Source organism: Canis lupus, chromosome 24 (genome assembly GCF_011100685.1).
Source record: "Canis lupus familiaris isolate Mischka breed German Shepherd chromosome 24, alternate assembly UU_Cfam_GSD_1.0, whole genome shotgun sequence".
Classification (NCBI taxonomy): Eukaryota; Metazoa; Chordata; class Mammalia; order Carnivora; family Canidae; genus Canis; species Canis lupus.
The window spans coordinates 21,014,077-21,037,606 of NC_049245.1; the positions used below are offsets into that span (position 1 = coordinate 21,014,077).

Genomic DNA, 23,530 nt, shown 5'->3' on the forward strand with positions numbered 1-23,530 from the left:
TCCTGGCCTTGGCAAAATAAGGTGCCATTCTGTGAGAACACTGGGAAGACAGACACTGGGAGTAGCCCTCTGGATTCAGGAGTGGCACCAGCTGACAGCAGGGAGGAACCCAGAGTGAACTTGACCCCAAGGAACTGAATTCTGCCCCCACAACCATGTATTTGGAAGAGGAGGCTGAGCTCCAGAAAGCAAGGCAGTCCAGTCAACACCTTGATGCGGCCCTGTGAGAGTCTGAGCAGAGAACTCAGCTAAGGCACGCCTGGATACCTGGCCGGCAGAGACTGGAACAATAAATGCCTGTTGTTTTAGACTGAGAAGTTTGGGGAAATTTGTTACCCAGCAAAAATAACCAACACCTTGGTGTACAGGTGTACTTAAAGCCTTGGAACCAAGATGGTTTAAATACCCCAGGTCTGGGAAGCCATGGATGAGTGACTACATGAACCAAGTGAGATTGGAGTGGGACACACCCCAGCCCCATCCTCAAACGCTTCCTATTCCTTTCAGCCTCTAGGTGTCCCCAGAGTCCACACAAGCAGGTCTCTCCCCACCTTTTCCAGGTCAGAATCCATTTCCTTCTGAAATGGAAAGAAGCAAGTAACAATAAATGGTTTCCCTTCTGTTCTTACTTTCCCCTCCCCAGCATTACATATGGGGACCTGAGGCCTGCAAAAGTACCCTGCCCAAAGTGCCACAGCAATCTAGGACTATCCCAGCCAGGCACTGTCTGACAACAGCGGTGGCGGCAGCATACTGAAGGGCAAAAAGACCTACAACCTCCCTCTCTCCAGCTTCGACCAGAAGAGGGATCTGCAGTTACTGGAGGGCTGAGGCTGCAGTTTCTAACTGATGCCGCCTGGAAAGGGTGCGGCCCTGAGGCTAGGGCTGCTGGCGTGGGGTGGGAGGGGGAAGGAAGAGACCCCCTCCTGAGGTCAGGGGACACCAGAGGAACCCAGGTGCAGGTAGGGCCAGCAACCCAATTCCCTTTGTCCGGGCCCCTCACTCTCTCCACTGCACAGAGTTCCCCCCAAAGCAGACGCGGAGACAGAGTCTAGGGTGCAAGATATTTATTAGGCATAAAGACACCTGTGAAAAGAAGAGGGAGCACGCAGGATTGAGTATGGGAGGTCAAACTGCGCTGCAGGCCTGGCAAAGCTCCGGCCACCCTGGAGGGGTCCGGGGTGAGTGTCGGCAGGGGGGAGTTGGTGTACTTGCGCTGCCTGTCAGGTCTGTCCCCCACGCTGAACCCAAAAGGCCAGGCCAGGCGTTTGTTTATACCCCATCTCCCTGGGAAGCTGGGTGCAGGCTGCCCTGGGTGGATTGGCTCTGGCAGCTGGAGGCCATCCACTGACCTTACTTCTCATGGCCGGGGAAGTCCTTCTTTCAAGGGCGTTTCAGGTGGCACCTATCTTTGTATTTCTCACCTTATCAATTCTTTCCTAGAGGACTGATTGATTGCCACCTTGCTTTCAGAGAGCACGGTCACTAATTCTTGCACTTCCCCCACCCAGAACCCCTTTCCATAGGGACCTAGCCCTCCAGAGCCTGCCACACTCTTCTCTGAAATTGCCTTTGGGTATCCCAGTCCCCAAATACCCTCTCTGAATGAGGTTGCACACTTGGCCGTGGTTCTTCCCAGGCACACAGGCTCTGTTCAACCCTAGGAATTCACTGGATCTGGCAGTAGAGGAATTCGGGGGGGGGGGAAGGGTGTCAGGAGGACAAAGAATTTTGAAAAGGCTTTCCTCTGCATCCTGAACCCACTGGTAAGAATTTCAAGGTATTGCTGTGGCTCCCGTGGCTCTTCCTTACTCATTCAATAAATCTACACTGTGGGCCAATGGTGCGCCAGGTGCTGGGACCAATCCTACCCCACTAGAAGCCCTGAGGGGACAGCCTACCACTACCTGCAGAGGCAAACAGGGGAGAGGTAGCACCCTGACCTAACACTCCACAGGGAGAGAGAACCCAAGCGTGGGGCCCTGACTCTGACCTTGGCTGCTCGCAGGCCCTCCTACACACTGCATTGCCATCCTGACTCTGTTTCCTCCTCTGGACAGTGTAGTAGTACATTTTGGGGAGCATCTTATTAAATGCTTCTCACCTCAAACTTCATCTCACCCTGCAGCAGGCACTGTTATCATCCTCACGTTACTCCTATGAAAAGAATCAGGGTGAAGTCAACTTTCCCAAGGTCACACAAGTTCTGGGTGGTGGTGGTGGTACTGGGGCTTTGGAGCCCAGACAATGTGGCCTGACCCTTCTAATTCACGTTAAGGTCAGGGTCAAACTGGGCCCCTTGGACCAGGGATGCCTGCACACTTGGGTTCATTTGAGCACTCGGACTTAAAAATTTCTGAACCAGCTTTCATTTTGCAACTGAGATGCTCATAGAAACATCCAGGTTATCTACCTTCTCTTGGAAAATCTGGCCACTGTGGGCTGCATTCTCACAAGGTCACAGCTGCCGGAGGTGAGCTGCTGCCCCCAATGAAGTCGGTCAGAAAGCCAGTGTCTACCCAGCCTCTCTCATTTATGTCACACGCCTGGCCTTGAGGATGGATGAGTTTGTCACCCTTAATGAAGACCAGGGAGTCCTGAGAGAGCAGGAGACAGAGGCCTAAAGGGGCCATGTGCCTTGCCCATGGACCCCACTCTTCCAGCACGATGCTAAGTCACATGGACTTCACTCTGGCCAACTGTCTGGGGGACCGTTGAGGAAAGGCAGAGACATGTAGAACCACAGGGCGAGGTCGGGGCAAATACACTTTATTCAGTCCTGGCATCAGACTGGCGGAAGTCCTGCTGTGGGTGCCAGTGCCCCAGACCAGAGGGACCCCTCCCCTCAGCTACTAGACTAGTTCTCCAAGACCACAGACAGTGACATCTCTTCACTCACATGACGTTTTCTGGGTTTTTTCATTGTCTTTTAGTTGTTTTTTCTTTAAAAAAAAGAGAAAGAGAGAAAGAGAGCAAGAAAGAGAGACAGAAAAAGAGAGAGCGAGAAAGGCCCAGAGCCGGAGCACCAAGCTTAAAGGAGGCAGCTGGTGGCTTTGTCAGCGACGGGAACGCGTGGGGCAGAGACCTGCGGAGACCCTGGGCAGGGGTCCAGGAGGACTCTGGGACCGTTTGTTCCTGAGATTTGTGTGTGTGAATGAGAGTGTGTGCACACCCGGGAGGGTGAACACACGCCGGTGAGATACAGGTAGTGAGGGCAGAAAGGGGTGTGGGGAGGCCGGAGGGGCGGAACTTGATGGGAGAGTTGGGGAGTGAGAGGGGCAGGGTCCCCGAGGGCACCCCGAACTGAACACAACCTCCTCAGACAGCAGCCCTGTACCAAGTTTTCACGTGGAAAAACAGGCGCAAACGACACACCTCCGCTACTCTGACCCTCCCTCCAGTCTCACTGGCCCAGTCGATAGTCTTTCTCAAGCCAGCTGTTTAAAAGCGGGGCTCTTCTTGCCACTCCGGCTGCTATCGTGGCTCAGTCTCAACACCCCCCACCCAGTACCACCGTGCCTCAGTTTCTCCCACTGAATACTGTCACTGTGGGCACAGGACTCGAGTGATAGGAGGGAGTGGCGGGCGTAGGGAGAAGCCCAGGCTGGGAGTGTGCCTTGTCGTGATGGGGCACTCGGCTGGGGAGGGGTGGACAGAGCAGCAAGAACCCTGTCCCCAGACAGACTCCCATAAATGCCTTGGTGCGGAGTTTCCTTGGGCAGTCCTCTCGTGGTGCAGTTCCAGATGAAGACCCTATTCTCAGTTCCCAGGTGGGGGAAAGAAAAGGGAGGTTTCTGGGACCAAGGTAGACTGTGGAGGCAGTCTAGCGGTGCGAGTAGGTAGGCTGGGTGGGGGTGGGGCGGGGATGGGGGTGGGTGGCGGTGGGAGAAGGAGATGCACGTCAATCTAGGCAACCCCGCAAGGAAAAGGGGCTTTGCCACCAGGGAGAGTTCCAAGTTCCAAACCAAACCCTTCCGGGCCAGCTAGTCTCCTTCTCCCCCTTCCTAGTGCTCCTCCCATTAAGGCAGCGACGCCCCGTCGGGTTGAAAGGAAGCCGCGGCTCCCGGATAAAAGATTTCTCAGGATCGCTCAACACCCTCCCCACTTCTTCCCGGAGCGGGCCACAGAAGCGTGCGGTCCGACTGAGACCGGCCCCCTCCTCCCAAGGAGCATTAAGCATGCGCGAGAAGGGGGCGTGCCCCAGCGCTCCGGGAGGGGGAGGGGGAGGGAGAGGGGGAGGAGAGGGGCCTGGGAGGAGCGCGCGGTGCCGCCCAGCCGCAGCGCCCCCTAAACAAGAGAAGAGGCGGGCTAGGCGGAGGGATTCGGGAGCAAGGGCAGGGGCGTGTCCTCCGGCCACGAGGAGGGGCGTGTGCGAGGTGGGGGAGGGGTGCAGGTCTGTAGGAGCGGACGGGAGGTGTAAAGGAGGGGGGCTGGCTGCTGGTGGCTGTGCGGGAGGGGGCAAGACGGGGCGGGGCTTGGATGTCAGGGAAAGAGTGGGGGTTGGGCTGCCTTGGGGTGTGTCTGCGGGGGAGGGGCATGTCTGGATTCGAGGGGGATGGGCACGTCTAGGAGGGGGGAGGCTGCGCGGGAGATGGGGTGCCAGCCTCGGCCTCCGAGGGGCCCCAATACCTGATTCCTGTATGTAAACAGCTGGTTTGGGGGCGTGCGCGCCCCGCTGACGGTGGGCTCAGTAGGTGAAAACCAGGTCGGCGATGCTAGACGGGCGCCAATCCCCCGCGATCATCTCGGTAACCTCGGGGGTGCAGTAGTCCGGGAACTCGAAATGCGACGTGCCCGAGGGGGGCGGCAGGTCCGGGTCGCGGTCCAGGGCGCTGCAGTCCAGGCCGGCGGGGCCGGGGGGCAGTCTGGACAGAAAGCCCAGCGGCTCCTCCCCCGACGCCACCGTCTCCTCTTCGCCTTCCTCCGCCGCCGCCGCCTCCTCCTCCTCTTCCTCCGGCTCCTCGTCCTCCGACGGAGTGGGGGAGGAGGCGGTGACAGCCGCCCCCTCGCCCGACGGCCCCTGGGCGCGCTCCGCGGGTCCCCGGGCAGCCCGCCCCGCCGGGACCATCCTCCACAGCTCCCTCCCGGGGGTCTCGACCAGGCGCACTTCCAGCAGCTCCTCGTCGTCGTCCTCGTCGTCGTCCTCGGGCGCCGCCGCGCCGACCCCCAAAGGCCCGCCCGCTGCTCGGCGGCCCCCGCGGCCCGGCAGCTGCGGCCCGGGCTTGAGCCGGCTGCCGCCGCCGCCGCCGCCGCCGCCGCCACCGCCACCGCCACCGCCGGGGGGGCGGGGCCGCGCCTTGGCGGGCGCCCCCTTGCTCTTTTTGCGCGGCCGGTACTTGTAGTCCGGGTAATCCGCCATGTGCTTGAGGCGCAGCCGCTCCGCCTCCCGCACAAACGGGATCTTCTCCGAGTCCTGCAGCAGCTGCCAGCGGCGGCCCAGGCGCTTGGAGATCTCGGCGTTGTGCATGTCGGGCCACTGGTCCATGATCTTCCGCCGCTCGTGCTGCGACCACACCATGAACGCGTTCATCGGTCTCTTAATGTGGCCGCTCGGCGTCTTGCACCAGCCGGGCTCACGCGCCCCCTCCTCGGCCGGCCCGGGCCCCGGGGGCGGCGGGCCGCCGTCCCGCTTGGCCCTCGCGCCCCGCTGCTGCACCATCGCGCCTGGGCCCGGGGCCGCTAGACGCCGCCGGGGGCCGTCCGCATCCTCCGCGGCTGGGGGTGGGGGAGGAGGCAGCAGCGACGGAGGGGCGGCCCCGCCCCGCAGCTCGGCCCGGCCCCCGCGAGCTGAGGAGCGAGGAGCTGGGCGCTCGGGCCCAACGGACGGCGGGGGGAGAAGGTCAGCGGCGCGGTCTCAGGCGGGCTCGGCGCGCCCCCGCCGCCTCCGGCAAGTTGCGCCCTGCCGCACGCTGCACATTGTTTTGCGGGGGCGGAGGAATCGCACCCTCCGGCCCCCGCGGGCTCTCCTCGCAGCCTCCTGCTCAGCCGCGGCCCGCGCGCGCAGCTCCCCGCCCCGCCGCCTTCCAGTGTCTTTCTCCCCGCGCGGCCCCGCCGGCGCGCGCTCCACCCCTCCCCCTCGCCGTCTGCGGGCCGCTGCGGCGCGCGCGGGGCCGCCCCGTGTAAACACCGAGGTGCCCGCTTGGGCTGCGGCCGGGCCACGCCTCGCGCTCGGGCGGCGCGTCACCCGTTGCTGGGCAGAGAAGCTGGTATTTGCATCTCCCAATCGCTGGCTGCCGGGGCGGGGCGGGGCTCGGGCTGCGGGGCTGGGCGGTCTCGCGGCTGGGTTGGAGGGTGTCGGATGAGGTCGGTTTCTTTTCTTAGGCTGGGGACTGGAAGGAGGGTGGGGAACGCGGAGCGTGCTTCCCATCTGCCTCTGAGAGCTCGTCCCGCCCCACGTTGCCTTTGAAATTTTAGCTTATTCAGTGACACCTGCCGCCAGGTGGGACCTCCGCCCCCTCCTCTTTTGGAGGCGTCTTTCTGAACCATCCCAGAACAGAATGTGTGTGTGTGTGTGGGGGGATACTCAGGATCGGGAGAGCTCTTCAAGGGGCCAGACTCATTGTTTCACAGATGTAGCCCCTGCCTAGGACACACAGGGTCCAGCCACACAGGGGCTGGACAAATGCTTTTGAACGCAATGAACAAAGCTCTTTCACATTTTTTTGACTCTCGTTTGAGGCGCCACAAGAGTCCTGAGAAAGAAGAGAGAGTATGACGCCCATTATCCGGATTCGGAACAAGGAAGACAAGCCGACTAGGGCTCGAATCCTAGGCTCGTGGTCCCAGCTCAGCGCGTCTCGCTGGGGCATCTTGCCTACCAGTCAAGGGTCCTGGGCAGGACTGACTGTCCGCTTCGCTTCTTACAGTCTTCAGGCGAGGTTCGAGGATGCGGGAGTGTCCCATCCCAGGTCCCACCCTACACCGCAACGCGCAGTTTGCGGGACGGGGGCGCGACGTCCCTCCCGAGCCTGGAGAAGCGTGCGCGGGCACGGGGGCGGAGCCAGGCCAAGGGGCGTGTCCGCGACGCATGCTCGAGGCGCGTGGCGGGGAGGGGTTGCGCGCTCCCCGCTCACCACGTGTGAGCCCGCTCCGGCACCGCGGGCCCTGTGCTGCCCCCGGGGGAGGTCACCTTCACGGCGCCACGGGCCTGGGCGATGGGAAGGGGCGCTGGGGCCTCGCCCCTCAGATTCAGGAGCTGGGGGGGTCGGGATCAGGGTCTCTAAAGTGGCATTCGGCTGGGGCGCAGAGGGCAGTATCCTATCGGAGGGCGGAGGGTGAGAGCCCGGGGGCAGACCTCACCCACCACCGGGTGGGTGGGGACCCAGAGCACAGCCGGAGAGTGTGGGGCGGAGAGGAAGGACTGAGGTGCGGCTCTGCAGACGCGGGGGGCGGGGTGATGCTCTGGGTGCCCGGGAGGGAAATTGGAGCGTGGCCGGCGGGAGGGGGAGACTCTTAAAGGCACAGGGCTCTGGGAAGGAGAAGGCCCTGCTTCTGACCGAAGGGCTCTTCCAAGATTTATTGGGCCCTGAGAATTGGAGATACCCCAGGTTTGAACCTTCAGAACGGGAGCTTGGCCAGTTCAATCCTCCATGGAGTCAGAATTACTGTATTGGCATCCCAGTGCCTCCTTTTCTTTCTCCTTGAAATGAGAAAAAGCAGTTTCTCCCTCCTATGGTGGTTTTACAAGTTAAGTGGGAAAATGGCTGTGAACAAATCCCTGACACCTAGTAAATGCTCAATAAATATTTGTTGTCTGGGACTCTGGGCACCAACAATGTAGAGACATCAACATGAAAATAAAATTGGCGGAGTGGGGATGTATTTATTTCAAAAAAGGATGTATATATTTCAAATCATGGGAAAATTAAAGCTTTTTAAAAGAATTTTTCTAACACTTTCACATTTTTCCCATTTAAGAATGCGTTTTCTTTTAAATGACCTCTATGAGGGCATGGCCATCTTTTCAGTGCTTAAGAACTTTGAAGGTCTCACTCTGGTGGCTACTGCTATTATTCTTAGGGCTTCAAAGGATTGGCCTCCTGGATGATCCTCAAACCCAGAAGGCTTGGGCCCACCTTACGGCCTTTGTACGTGCTATCAGCTTTGCCTGGAAATTTTTCACCCCCATCCCCACATGGTTGACTCATTTTATTCTAGCCTCAGCTTAAGTTGATTCTCTGGAGAGGTCTGCCCTGATCACTCTCTGATGTAGCCCACCCATTCCCCTACATCTCAGAATTGGTTGTCTGTGGCACATTTTGTCATTATCCATAATTGACTCACTTTCTGTTTGTTTATATTTATTGATACATAATATAATAAAAACCAGTTAACCAGGGTGCCTGGGTGGCTCAGTCGGTAAGCGTCTGCTTTCAGCTCAGGTCATGGTCTCAGGGCCCCAAGACAGACCCCTGGTTCAGGCTCCTTGCTCAACTTTATTGAGATACAATTCATAGACCACAATGTTCATTCATTTATTTTTTTAAATTTTTTTTTCTTTCTTTTTTTTTTTTTTATGATAGTCACACACAGAGAGAGAGAGAGAGGCAGAGACATAGGCAGAGGGAGAAGCAGGCTCCATGCACCGGGAGCCCAACGTGGGATTCGATCCCGGGTCTCCAGGATCCTGCCCTGGGCCAAAGGCAGGCGCCAAACCGCTGCGCCACCCAGGGATCCCTGTTCAGTCATTTAAAGTGTGCAGTGCAATGGTATGTTCACAGAGTTGTGCAACCATCACCACAATCAATTTTAGACTATTTTCATCAGCCCCCAAAGAAACTGTGCTTGTTATCCATTTCTCCTCCATCTCCTCTACCTCTGCTCCAACCCTCAGCTATAAGCAACCATTTATCTACTCTGTCTCAGTGGATTGGCTGAACCGTTTTACATTGCTACCAGCAGTGTATGAGGGTTGCAGTTTCTCCTTTCTCTTCTTACTTTTGAAAGTACAGCTTCTTAAAAAGATACTCTCTTCCCTTTAGCTTTGTCAAAAAGGCATCATGTTGTACGTAATAGTCTGGTATTTAATTTCTCACTCAGTATTACAAGGCTAAGATTCACCTAAAGTATTGCACCACTGTGAGGTTGGTTCATTTTCCGCTGCAGGAATATACTACAGTTTTCCTATCTGTTGTCCCATCCACAGACAATTGGATTATTGCCAGGTTTTTGCTCATATGAAGACTGTTACTGTTAACAATCCTAGATGTGCCCCTGGAGCTCAAATGCAGGGTCTCCAGAGTATATCCTGGAAATTGTGATGGCTACATCTGAGAACTTGTGGCTAACTTTTACAAGGTAATGTCAAACTTCCAAGTTGTACCAATTTACTTTTTCACCAGCAGCATAGAAAAGATCCTTTTCATTATTTCAATCTTTTTTTTTTTTTTTTTTGAGAGAGAGAGAGTGAGAGCACATTGTGCACACTTGTGTGGGAGGGTGGAGGAGTAGGGAGAGAGGGAGGAAGAGAGAATCCCAGGCAGGCTCCATGCTCCCCATGGAGGGGCTTGATCTCAGGACTCTGAGATCATCACCTGAACCAAAACCAACAGTCTGATGCTTAACCAACAAGCCCCACAGGTGCCCCAGAAGAGATCCTTTTCAGCCACATCTTGTCCAAAGATTGATGTCAGACGTCATCATTTTTGCCCATATTATTCTCAGCATCATTTCTACTTGCTTCATGGCACTTTTCTTTCTTTCTTTCTTTTTTTAAGATTTATTTATTTATTTACTTATGATAGACATATATAGAGAGAGAGGCAGAGACACAGGAGGAGGGGGAAGCAGGCTCCATGTAGGAGCCTGATGTGGGACTCGATCCCAGGTCTCCAGGACCACGCCCTGGGCTGCAGGCAGCACTAAACCACTGCGCCACTGGGGCTGCCCCTTTCTTTCTTTTTTTTTTTTTTTTTAAGATTTTATTCATTTATTCATGAGAGACACACACAAAGAGGCAGAGACATAGGCAGAGGGAGAAGCAGGCTCCGAGTGGGGAGTCTAATGTGGTACTCAATCCCAGGAACCCGGGATCACAAGCTGAGCTGAAGGCAGATGGTCAACCACTGAGCCACTCAGGTGCCCCTTCGTGGCAGTTTTCACATTCTGGAATTATTTTGTTCAATTGTCTTTTGCCCATATTCTCTCCACTAGAATGTAAGTTCCAAGAGGGCAGATATGTTTGTTTTATTTTATGGCTCTATCCCTAAGAGAGTGCCAAACACAAAATAGGGGCTCATTAAATATTTATTGAGTGAATCAAAGGCAATGTTCTATCAGGAGTGTACTCAAATTCCTATGAGAACCCAGAGAAGAAAATAAAATTTTGGAAAACAAAACCTAAAACCCCAGTCTGCCACTGAGATGTGATGATTATCAGTGTACACTGACTACCCTGAATCCTTTCAAATGGGGGCCCCAGAGTCTAAATCTTATAGGCCATAGGTTTTCAAGGCTGAGCTCATTACTGAGCTGTTCAATGTAGACTGCAGTAGGAAGACCAGGAAATTCTTGAAGAGATGCTGACCACCGCTACCCAACAAGACAGGCCACCATCACCTTTCATCTGGTCACCTGCTAGCCTCCTTTCTGGTCCCTGCACCCACCAGGTGTCCTTCCATTTCATTCCCCTCCCTGAAGCCTGAATGATGGTATTTTCCAGGCACGAATTTGATTGTGTGTCTTCTCTTCTTAAAGCCTTCAGTGGTTTCACCATTACTCTCAAGATGAACACCAGGCTTTCATGGGGCCCACCAGGCCAAGCTTGGTCTGACCCCTACTCACAACCTGACCTCCTCTCTCACTTTCTTTGTCTTCAGCCAACTTCCAGCCACATTGGCCTCTTCAGTTTGTGGGACAAGCTCTGCTGCCTCTCCACACAGGATGTTGTGAAGTTCGTTCCCCCACCCTTTCCAGCACTCCCACCTCTTTCTCTCTCCTTGTAGCTTTTCTAGCCCTAAGTCCCTTTCCTTCAGTGCACCAGTGGCCTACCTGGTTCATGTGACACTCAGGACATATAACTTTTTTTGTTTTCTTTTTTTGGAGATGGTGTGGGGATAGAGGAGGAGAGGGACGAGGAGTGGGAGAGAGAGAATCTTAAGCAGACCCCTCCCAGAGCCTGATGGGCTCAAACCCACAACCCCAAGATAATGACTTAAGAAAAAAATCAAGAGGGCATCACAGGTGGCTCAGCAGTTTAGCGCCACCTTCGGCCCAGGGCATGATCCTGGAGACCTGGGATCGAGTCCCACATCGGGCTCCCTGCATGGAGCCTGCTTCTCCCTCTGCCTGTGTCTCTGCTTCTCTCTTAAATGAATAAATAAATAAAATCTTAAAAAAAAAAAAAGAAAAAGAAAAAAAGATGCTTAAACGACTGAGCCACCCAGGCATCCCAGGACATAACTTTTTAACACCCTCATTGCCACCCAGGCATCCCAGGACAGATAACTTTTAACACCCACATCCTCTAAATGACAATATCTTCAAGAACGGTCATAAAATGCAAGGAACAATACTAAGGATAATGGCCAGAAAAGAAATGTAGATGGTTAAAATATTCTTTTTTTGAACTTTTTATATGTAATCATGTCAGCAAAAATAAACATTACAATACAAAAAAAGGAAGAGTATCAAATCAATAGTTTTCAATTACATTAATATATTCTTTAAAAGATAAAATAAGCATACATAGTGAGCAATGATAATTATGTCACATTATGGTTTAAAAACAAGAAAAACACTTCTTAAAAATTATTTATTTATTTGACAGGGAAAAAGAGAGAGAGAGTGCACAAGCAGTGGGAGCAGGAGAGGGAGAAGCAGGTTCCCCACTGAGCAGGGCTCCATCCCAGGACCCTGGGATCATGACCTGAGCCAAACGCAGATGCTTAACCAACTAGCCACCCAGGTGCCCCCCTCCAAGAAAACACTTTAAAAATTAGAATCAGGGGATCCCTGGGTGGCTCAGCCCTTCAGTGCCTGCCTTTGGCCTGGGGCGTGGTCCTGGAGTCCCGGGATTGAGTCCCCAAGTCGGACTCCCTGCATGGAGCCTGCTTCTCCCTCTGCCCGTGTCTCTGCCTTTCTCTTTATGTCTATCATGAATTAATAAATAAAATATTAAAAAATTTTTAAAAATAATCAATTAAAAAAAGATTTTTATTTATTTATTCATGAGAAACACAGAGAGAGAGGCAGAGACAGAGGGAGAAGCAGGGTTCCTGTGGTGAGCCTGATTCAGGACTCAATCCCAGGATCCCAGGGTCACAACCTGAGCCAAAGGCAGACACTCAACCACTGAGCCACCCAGGTGCCCTAAGAATTGATTTTAAGATTAAATACATTATTCAGGGACACCTGGGTGACTCAGCGGTTGAGCATCTGTCTGCCTTTGGCTCAGCGCGTGATCCCAGGATGTGGGATTGAGTCCCACATCCGGCTCCTTGCATAGAGCCTACTTCTCCCTCTGCCTAGATCTCTGCCTCTCTCTCTCTCTTTCTGTGTCTCTTATAAATAAATAAATAAATAAATAAATAAATAAATAAATAAATCAATCAAATTCCGTAAAACAAAATTTTATCAGGGGCGCCTGGCTGGCTCAGTCAGTAGAATATGTGATTCTTGATCTTAGGGTTGTGAGTTCAAGCCCCACAGTGCGCATGGAATCTACTTAAAAACAAAAAACACATAATTTTTATCAAATGAAAATTGTAATAAAATGTAATACAATATAGTATAATAATACAATTTTACTAAATAATAAAATTTGCAGTTACCACACTGTAGTTCGCTCTTTGTTTCACTATTTTAACTTAAATACAAAAGCTTCACCTGGTCATATTGAATGACAGAGTTGAAACAACTCAAATTCTGAATCTTCAGCCTCATAATCTGTGCTATCATTGCTTATTTTGAATCTATTGTTTAAACAGAGACATATGTTGTACCCAAGGGTCTGGAGACACAGTGCTCAGGAAGCTAACTGGAACAATTCTGGACTGTTGTGAACTTATTTTCAAAACTAACGTGTGTAGCTGCATCTGACTTGACATGTGTTAAGGGCCAACTAAGCTGGGAGTGCTCTGAGTTAGCTTCCTTGTAGAATATAATGTTTATTAGTGCATGAGTAATTAAAATAGACTGTTTTGAAGCTTACAAATATATTATTAAGATTCAAGTTAGACCAGGAATCCCTGGGTGGCTCAGTGGTTTAGCGCCTGCCTTCAGCCCAGGGGGTGATCCTGGATTCCAGGGATCAAGTCCCACATCGGGCTCCCTGCATGGAGCCTGCTTATCTCTCTGCCTGTGTCTCTGTCTCTCTCTCTCTGTCTTTCATGAATAAATAAATAAAATCTTAAAAAAAAAAAAAAAAGATTCAAGTTAGACCAAAAGCTTGATCTTCAGGGAGGAGTATTTTATCACTGACAAGGTTTAGAATTGTGGGCACATGGAGAGAATAAAATGCAGGCTGACTTTTAATCAGGTTTATTATTGTTTTTAAATTTTCTGCGGGCAATACACCCTCTCATTGCCTGCATAGCCTCACTTGGTACACTACGGCAGAGCAGAAACTTTGTGAGATCAGGGGACCCACCTAATTTTCACTCTCACTATTGTATCCCCAGCACCTAGCAGATCTTTTTTTTTTTTTTTTTAAGATTTTATTTATTCATGAGAGACGCAGGGAGAGAAGCAGAGACACAGGCAGAGGGAGAGGCAGGCTCCCTGCAGGGAACCCAACATGGGACTCAACCCCAGGACCCCAGGATCATGACCCAAGCCCAAGGCAGATGCTCAACCACTGAGCCACCCAGGCATCCCGCATCTAGCAGATCTTCACACAACACAGACTCTCAATAGGAGTTCAAAGGGAGGAAGGAACCAACCCATATACCATCTTGCAACTCCACCCATCCCAACTGTGTCTTACTCTAAAACATCAGTCTGGGGGATCCCTGGGTGGCGCAGCAGTTTGGCGCCTGCCTTTAGCCCAGGGCGTGATCCTGGAGACTCGGGATCGAATCCCACGTTGGGCTCCCAGTGCATGGAGCCTGCTTCTCCCTCTGCCTGTGTCTCTGCCTCTCTCTCTCTCTCTCTCTCTCTCTCTGTGACTTTCATAAATAAATAAAGAAAAAAAATGTTAATAAAATAAAATATCAGTCTGTGAACTGGCATGATCATCAAGGACTTTCTTAATGCAGAAAGAGAACAGTAAGAACAAGGTAATTCATTTTTTGATTTATCTAAATGTCTTCTTTAAAATTTAGAGATTATGGGGATGCCTGGGTGGCTCAGCATTTGATCCTGGGGTCCAGGATCAAGTCCCACATCAGACTCCCTGCATGGAGCCTGCTTCTGCCTCTGCCTGTGTCTCTGCCTCTCTCTCTCTGTCTCTCATGAATAAATCAATCAATCTTAAAAGAAAAAAAAAACACCAGAAATCATGAAAGTGTGTGTGTGTGTGTGTGTGTGTGTGTGTGTGTGTGTACAATGGATCTTTCTTTTACCAAATAATAGTTTAGAACTACACATGGGGCTCTTGAGCACTAAAAAACGGCTAGTCCAAATTGAAATATGCTAGAGTGCAAAACTGTCATTCGTTTTCAAAGACTTAGTATAAAAAGTGTAAAATATTACATTAATACATTTTCTGTTGGTTGTATGTTGAGATTATAATATTTTGGATATATTGGGTTAAATAAAATATGTTAAAATTAATTTAACTTGGAGCACCTGGGTGGCTCAGTTGGTGAGCAGCTGCTTCTGGATTCCAGCTTAGGTCATGATCTCAGGGTCCTGGGATGGAGCTGTGCATCCAGCTCTGGGCTCAGTGGGGTGTCTGCTTGAGGATTCTCTCTCTCCCTCTCACTCTGCCCCTCCCCCCACACGTGCTTCCCTCTCTAAAATAAATAATTTTTTTTAAAAAGATTTTATTTATTTATTCATGAGAGACACAGAAAGAGAGAGAGGCAGAGACACAGGCAGAGGGAGAAGCAGGCTCCATGCAGGGAGCCTGATGTGGGACTCGATCCCAGGTCTCCAGGACCAGACCCTGGGCTGAAGATGGCACTAAACCGCTGAGCCACCTGGTCTGCCCTAAAATAAATAAATCTTTAAAAATTTATTTTCACCTGTTTTTTCTTTCTTTTTAAAAAATTTTTAAAATGTGGCTTCTGGAAATTTTTAAATTACACTTAAGGCTTACATTATATTTCCAAAAGACTAGACTAATATAGAAGATGGAGGTTTTTCTCATTTTAGCAAAATAAAAAGTTGACAATCTTTTGCTTACCCCAAAGTTTTTTGTTTTGTTTTTTTTTAACCCCAAAGTTTTAAAATGTGGGTTTTATTTTTTTTGAATGGGGAGAATTTTTTTTTTTATTCCTTTGTGAAATGCCAAAGCCTTAAAAATCCTGCTGGAATGCTGGATGGCCAATCCATGAGATGTACTTTGAGACTCAGAGAAGCACAAGGCAGAAAAGAGAGACCATAGCTGGGGACATGTCTATGGGCAGAAAAGGACAGTGGCAGAGTCATTTTAACAGCACAGCATGGGACACCATGGTGGTTCAGCAGTTGAGCGTCTGCCTTCACCACAGAGCATGATCCTGGAGTCTGGGATCGGGTCCTGCATCAGGCTCCCTGCATGGAGCCTGATTCTCTCTCTGCCTATGTCTCTGCCTCTCTCTGTGTGTCTCTCATGAATACTAACAGCACCAGCATGACTGATGGAATGGGGATTAATCAGATTGGGAGAAAAAAGTGGAAGGTGACTGGATGGCAGAGGGGATTTGATCTGGATAGCAGGTCCTGCCTGGTGACTCTGAAATCACACACCACTGGTACATCCCCTCATCTCCTGGAGTATAATTTTTACCCCTATAACCTGACTCTAAAATTCATTAGACTTTTTCCTTTGGCAGTGACCATATAATTTATGATGAAGGGGACACATTAATAATTATGCTAGAACAACAAAAATAAATTGGGACTGCTTGGGTAAAGCAGGAAGTAGGTCATCCTCATCTTACTGGCTAAATGTGGTGGACTCCCTTAGATGATTCAGAAGTCAAGCATATAAATACGGGGGTTTTAAACAATCAATGTGTCCAGGATTTGAAGTAAAAATTTGTTCAATATTAATAGTCTTTAGGGAGTTATTTCAACTCATTTGTTTTGATTTTCTTATCTGCAAAATGGGAGAGTATAATAGTTCAGGACATGGGACATGGTAAGGATTCAGTGAGTGGTAGCTATAACAAAAGCAACAACAAATATACTCCTGTATATCTTCTCTTAAAAAAAAAAAAAAGCACAGGGGGATCTGGGTGGCATAGACAGTTAGGCAGCCAACTCTTGATTTTGGCTCATGATCTCAGGGTAGTGAGATCAAGCCCCAGGTTGGGCTCCACACTCAGAATGGAAGTCTGCTTAAGTTTCTCTCTCCGTCTGCCCCTCACACCCTCTCTCTCTCTCATAAATAAATCTTTTTTTTTTTTTTTTTAAAGCACAAAAGAGCAAAACTATAGAGATAGTAAAAAGACCTATGGAGGCACCTGGGTGGCTCAGTCAGTTAAGCATCTGCCTTTGGCTCAGGTCTGATCCTGGAGTCCTGGGATTGAGTCCCACATCGGGTTCCCTGCTCAGCAAGGAGTCTCCTTCTCCCTCTGCCTCTCCCCACTGCTGTGTTCTCTCTCTCACTCACTCACTCACTCACTCACTCACGCTCTCTCTCAAATAAATAAATAAAATCTTAGAAAAAAAGACCTATAGTTATTAACGTTTGAGAGAGAGAGAGAATTGAATAGATGAAGCACAGAAGACATTTTAGGGTGATAATACTCTTCTGTAAGATACTATAATGGTGAATATATTATGCATTTGTCAAAACCCATAGACATGTACAACTTAAAGAGTAAATGCTAATGCAGGTGAAATTTTAAAAAATAATTTCAAGCATCCAGAGAGGGACGGCTGGTTGGCTCAGCGGTTGAGCACCTGCCTTCGGCCCAGGGCATGATCCTGGAATCCCAGGATCGAGTCCCATATTGGGCTCCCTGGAATCCCAGGATCGAGTCCCATATCGGGCTCCCTGCTTCTCCCTCTGCCTGTGTCTCTGCCTCTCTCTCTCTCTCTCTCTCTCATGAATAAATAAATAAAATCTTAAAAAAAAAAGAAATAAGTGGATCCTGTAAAACTAAAAGCCACAGAAAGTGTACAGAAGTACTGCATTCTAGTTGATAAAGTTTCCCACAGGGATATGGGTCAACAATCCTGATACTGCTGCACATGTACGCTGGAGTTGAACAATTAGGTAAATGGATGGTGGATAGTAGGAGCCAAGTTTCTCACTGTTGGAGCGGGAATTTACAGATAAGCAAGGAGAGAAGGTTATAATGACTCATGTGCTAATGGAGTAGAATTGCAAAATATAAACTCATGTTTAGTTTAATATAGATACAGATGGTTACATACAGAAATATTTATAGATATGTGTTTACAAACAGGTTAGTATATACATATATATTTCTTTGTTCTGTTAGTTTTGAAGGCTTAAAAGAAATCACACCTCAGTAGCAATGAGCATACTTAGCATCCAGATCTTAGTTTATAATACCACTCTCCAATGGGAGGAATCAGGGTTTTTGAGAAACAGCTGATTCTAGGACCTGAGCAGGAAATATGCAAGATAAGCCTGCAGTATCATATAATGCCAGAAAGAAGGAGGTTCCCAAGATCAAGAAGAAGAAGACGAAAGGGCATACAACGATGGGGGTATGTCAAAGGAAAACAGGTGTTAACTAAAAGAGCTCCCGAAGGCCAAAGGTGGAACAATTTGAGCAACAAAATTAAGTAGTATTGGATTATAACTTAAAATATGAAATAAATATCCATGAGTCCATACTGATATAAATAAATAACCGAATAATAAGTAGAAAAGACAAATCTTCACTCCAGAAAAATTCCAAATAACTTATGTAGATACTCTACCTTTAAGGAGGTTAACATAACTGCCATCCTTAGGTGTGGGTTGAGCATATTAATTCACTTCCTTCCAAAGAAGATAGAATGAAAAAGGGTAAATGAAAAGTAATTTTCCAGTGGAGAAACCTGACAAGCTCCTCTTCAGCCAGGTGATCAAGGTCAGTACCAACAGTGATAAGTCATGTTCATGTCTGAGAGAAACTGCCGCGGCGCAGAGGAACCAAGGAGTCATGAGATAAATGCAATATGACATCCTGGATGGGGTCCTGGCATAGAAAAAAAATCAGGTAAAAACTAAAGAAATCTGAATAAACTATAAGCTTTAGTTACTAATAATATATCAATATTAGTTTATTAATCATAACAAATGTACCATATTTTTTATTTTTATTTTCATTTTTTTTCACACAAGGGTTTATTTACAAGCTCCTGTACCATATTTTTAAAAAAAGATTTCATTTATTCATGGGAGACACACACACACAGAGAGGCAGAGACATAGTCAGAGGGAAATGCAGACTCCTTGCAGGGACCCCAATGTGGGACTTGATCCCAGGACTCCAGGATCACGCCCTGGGGCTGAAGGCAGATGCTCAACCGCTGAGCCACCCAGGTGCCCCACAAATGTACCATATTAAAATAAAATGTTACTAACAGAGGAAACAGGGTAGGTGGGAGATAAAGAATTTTGTATTGTCTTCACAATTTTTCTATAAATGTAAAACTGTTTTAAGAAATAAAGTTTAGGATCCCTGGGTGGCTCAGCGTTTTGGTGCCTGCTTTTGGCCCTGGGCACCTACCTCTGGCCCTGGGTGTGGTGGTCCTGGAGTCCCTGGATCGAGTCCCACGTTGGGCTCCCTGCATGGAGCCTGCTTCTCCCTCTGCCTGTGTCTCTGCCTCTCTCTCTCTCTGTCTCATGAATAAATAAATAAAATCTTAAAAAAAAGAGAGAGAGAGAGAAAAGAAATAAAGTTTATTTTGGGGGCACCTGGGTGGCTCAGTGGATTAAACCTTCGACTCGTCGGGGTCGTGAATTCAAGCTCTGCCTTGTGCTCTACGGTGGGCATGGAGCCTACTTTAAAAAATTAAAATAAAAAAATAAGATTTTTTTTTAATGACAAGGTTTTAAATACACATTTAGTTTCTTTAGACTTTAGAGTGTCAAAGCCATCACACAACATCCCTTGGAAATGTTATTTCTTCAATGGATTAAAATAAACATTCATTTATCCTACAGTTTTACTATTTGAATTCAGGCAGGAGTTAAACCAATTAAGAGTTGACTACCAATTACATAGGTCAATATCTCATGAACTCAGCATCAAAAACTCAGCATCTTTAATTTGTATGGATTTGAAATACAAACAAGGAAAGATGACCGGTTCCTTGATGATTTTAAGTTAAATCAAAATACCTATAATGAAAGAAATCCACAGAGAGCAGATATCAACCCCATTGCCTGCATTTTTCATTGCCCAAAATTGTTTAGTACAGAATGACATATATTGTTGCGTAATTGGAACAGTTTTATTCGCCTTAAATAAGCTAAAGATCATTCAGGCTGCAACTGACAGAGGCGTTACTACTAGTTCCTTCTAATTTAGAGAATTCCTTTTTTTTTTTTTTTTTTTTTTGAAAAATCGACTCTTGTTGCTACATTGAAGCTAGAGGGAGAGCGGGGTCGAAGCTCATTGGTGGTGTGCCTGGGCCGAGGGCAGGGCTCTGTGCCAAGGGACCTACCCATTGGTGGGCTGCCGGGCAGCTTCGGGGTGGGGGCGCCGGGGATGGAGCTCGGAGCCCATTGGCTGCGTCGCCGGAGGATGGTGTAATGGACCGCCACGGCCCGTGCAGCCGGTTGCTACAGCAACGGAGGCTTGAAAGAGCCACTCAGATTTCGGCATTCGCCCCCAACTCCCCCTTCCGGAGGGGGCAGGGCGGCCTGGATTTGAGGGCCGGAGAAGGAGGCGTGGGGGCTGGGAGTTAAGGGGACAGGGCCTTCCTCCGACCAAAGCTACTTAGCAAAGCAGCATTGGAACTGGGTTCTAGGAGCCTGGCCTGCGTGCTCCCAGGGGGGTGGGGGGCACCCAGGGGAACCCATTAGCCAAACAGAAAGCCATAAAGAAGAACGAGAAAAATGACATAAAAGTCCATCCTCCCCTGATTTTTTCATTGGTGATATTTTGCATGTGAACGAGCACAAAGCCTGGCACAGAGTAGGAACTCAATATTTAATGGGAGGGAGGAAGGGAGGAAGAGAAATGGGAGACGGAGGGAGGATCCACGATGTGGGCAACGTGGCGTGAGACAAAGTGCCCGCCCTATTGGGCTGAAAGTCCACAAACAGATCCGGAGAACTAATGGGGTATGAGGGCCTTTGCAGGAGAGAGGGGTCGCCTGTGCGCTGGCACGAGGGAGGGGGCGGCATGTGGGATCATGACTGGGTATTCGGAAGACCTGACTCTGCAGTGAGACTCCCTCGGTTCCCATCCCCGCTGGCTCTGCTACTTGCCAGCTGCCAGGGCTTCAACGCTCCAGATCCAGTGTCTTTGTGTTTGGGGAGTAATAATACTTCATTGAGTTGGTGTCAGAACCGAGTTGAGATAACGCAAGTCAAGGTCTTAATACAATGCCTCAAACATCCTAAACGTGCAATCACGTGCAATTACCGGTAGCAGTTTTCATAATTGAAGAGGGGTGGGATTCGCCTGGGTGGAGAGAATGGGGCGCTTATGGTTACTGGGTAAAGAGGGAGGAGGGAGGAGCTCTGTGGAAATCCTACAAAAGACACCAGTTTGGATGTCATATAGAAAATCATGGGAGATGCTAGCTGGGGAGCCAACAAGAGAAAAGTAAGGAGGGTAGCTACTGTTTGCTGAGGACCTGGCACCCAGCCAAGTCCTTTGCATGAATTGCTTCATTTTTCTCACCATCCCTGATGAGGCAGTTATCATTAAGCTCATTGGGGGGGGGGGGGGCGGGGGGGGCGGGGGCGGGGTGGGTAAGAAAACAGGCCCAGAGAGGTTATGTGATTTGTCTGAGCTAAGAAATGATACAACCAAACCTGGGCATTTATGGGCCCTGGGACAAGAGTACCATTGGAGACCTATATGTCTCTAAATAGATGCTAGACATCCGTCTGATGTGCTGGATAAAATATGTTTCCTTCTCCATCTTGACGAATATACCCTCCAAAAAACCTGGAAAGCCAAGTTCGAATTAGAATTCCAGGACCCCTGGAGTTCTGTGCCAGAATGTGTTGGCCCAAGAAGAGCTACTGGATCCTGCCTTCTGCTCTTGTCCAGCTATCTCCCATCCCATCAGTGAGGGACCGAGCGTGCACGAGTGGACAACCCAGCCCCCATATCCAAGCTGTGTCTTGCAAGCAGCTACTTTTGAGAACTAAACCTCAGAGCTATAAGGTGTGTATTAGGCAGTGTAGCTTATCCTCAGCTGAGATGAACCCATGGATGGGACCCACAAAGGCTTTGCAAAGGAGCTTAGGGATATTTTGGAAGGGAATTCTGGGGTCTCAGGAAATGTTCTAGAAAGGGAGGACACAAACTGTGGTGGGCAGTTCCTCTTGTACCTACAGAATCCTCACTCCAGCTCCTGGGGAGGCGTAATCAGGTCTCAGGGCACTGGCTACTCTTGCCAGTGATAAGGGAGTATTGAAGTCAAGCATTTGGAATCCAGGAACCTGGTGCTCTCTCCTGTGCCTCACTGTGCCAGGGGACATGCAGGCTGTTTCAGTGATAAGCCCTCAGAGAAATAGGGGAGGATGGGCCTGGCTGCTCAGGTTAGAGGAAACCCTTATCAAAAGTGAGAACACTGAAGGAGAGAATTAGGTTTTTAAAGATGAAAGAATGTGTGCTAAGGGATATTTTGAGTATCATTAAAGAAGGACAAGTAGAGGGGTGCCTGAGTGGCTCAGTTGGTTAGGGTCTGCTCTGTTAGTGATTTCAGGATGGTAATATTGATCCTGCCTAGAGCCTGGCGTCAGGCTCCACGCTCAACTGGGAGTCTGCTTGATATTCTCTCTCTCACTCACGCTCTGTCCCTTTTCCCTCCTGCCGCACACACTCTTTCTCTTCCTTTCTCTCTCAAATAAATAAATAAATAAATAAATAAATAAATAAATAAATAAATAACTTTTCCCCCTTTATCTTGAGAGAGAGCGAGAGAGAGAGAGCGGGGTGGAGGAGGAACAGAGAGAGAGAGGGACAAGCAGACTCCTCACTAAGCATGGACCCCAAGGTGGGACTCGATTCCAGGACCCTGAGATCATAACCGGGGCTGAAACCAAGAGCCAGATTCTCAACTGACTGAGCCATCCAGATGCCCCAATAAATAAATCTTTAAAAAAAAAGGACAAAAAAAAAAAAAAAAAAAGACAAGGGACACCTGGGTGGCTCAGCGGTTTAGCACCTGCCTTTGGTCCAGGGCATGATCCTGGAGTCCTGGGATGGAGTCCCACATTGGGCCCCCTGCATGGAGCCTGATTGTCCCTCTGCCTGTGTCTCTGCCTCTCTCTCTCTCTCTCTCTGTGTCTCTCATGAATAAATAAATCTTAAAAAATAATAAAAATAAGAGGAAATGGGGAGCGCCTGGATGGCTCAGTCAGTTGAGTATCTGTCTTCTGCTCAGGTCATGATCCCAGGGTCTTCGGATGGAGTGTCACATTGGGCTCCCTGTTCAGCGGGGAGTCTGCTTCTCCCTCTTTCTCTGTCTGCCACTCCCCCTGGGTGTGCATGCTCTGTCAAATAAATACGTAAAATCTTTATAAATAAATAAATAAATAGGAAATGGACTCTAGTCTCTGCAGAGTGTACACATTAATTCCATAATTTAAAAATAAAATATGTATATCAAATCATTACATTGTACACTTTAAATATCTTACAATTTTATTGTCAATTATAACTCAATTAAAATAAAATCAAAATTATAAATTTTATTTTTTATTATTTTAAAAATATTTTATTTATATGAGAGAGAGAACGAGACAGAGAGAGAGCACATGCAGGGGTAAAGATTGAAGAAGAAGGAGAATCAGGCTCCCCTCTGAGCAGGGAGTCCAATGTGGGACTCAATGTGGGGCTGGATCCCAGGATCCTGAGATCATGACCTCAGCCATACCGGCACCCTAAATTTAGAATTTTTAAACAGTAACATACCATATCTTGCTTTGTTCATTTTATTTTCTTTTAAAGATTTATTTATTTATTTGAGAGAGAGAGAGAGAGAGAACAGGCGGAGGAGCAGAGGAAGAGGGAGAGGGTACTTAAGCAGACTACCCTGCTGAGGATGAAGCCCAAAGCAGGGTTTGATCACAGGACCCTGAGATCATGACCCCAGCAAAACTAAGAGCCAGATGCTCTTCGGCACCCTGCTTCATTCACTTTGAAATACATCTTACAGGGCAGCCCCAGTGGCGCAGCGGTTAAGCACTGCCTGCAGCCCAGTGTGTGATCCTGGAGACCCTGGATCGAGTCCCAAGTTGGGCTCTCTGCATGGAGCCTGCTTCTCTCTCTCGGCCTGTATCTCTGCCTCT

At 49.2% G+C, this 23,530-nt stretch overlaps 1 protein-coding gene and 1 long non-coding RNA gene across 2 annotated transcripts; both read right to left on the reverse strand.

Annotated features, from left to right (window-relative positions):
• Nucleotides 1-1,052: 1,052 nt before the first annotated feature.
• On the reverse strand, nucleotides 1,053-5,674 carry SOX12 (SRY-box transcription factor 12). The gene has a single exon (XM_038571902.1). It carries the CDS (start codon nucleotides 5,657-5,659, stop codon nucleotides 4,688-4,690), a length of 972 nt encoding a protein of 323 aa, XP_038427830.1. The 5' UTR covers nucleotides 5,660-5,674; the 3' UTR covers nucleotides 1,053-4,687.
• An 11,752-nt stretch (nucleotides 5,675-17,426) lies between these two features.
• LOC111092196 lies at nucleotides 17,427-18,916 on the reverse strand. The gene is made up of 2 exons (XR_005377370.1): nucleotides 18,780-18,916; nucleotides 17,427-18,245 (listed from the first exon to the last, which is right to left on the reverse strand). It is a non-coding gene; the product is annotated as an uncharacterized LOC111092196 (long non-coding RNA).
• Nucleotides 18,917-23,530: the final 4,614 nt, after the last annotated feature.

Bases quoted from the DNA above. Each gene is read 5' to 3' on its own strand.
- SOX12 (XM_038571902.1), bottom strand. From the start codon at position 5,659: ATGGTGCAGCAGCGGGGCGCGAGGGCCAAGCGGGACGGCGGCCCGCCG.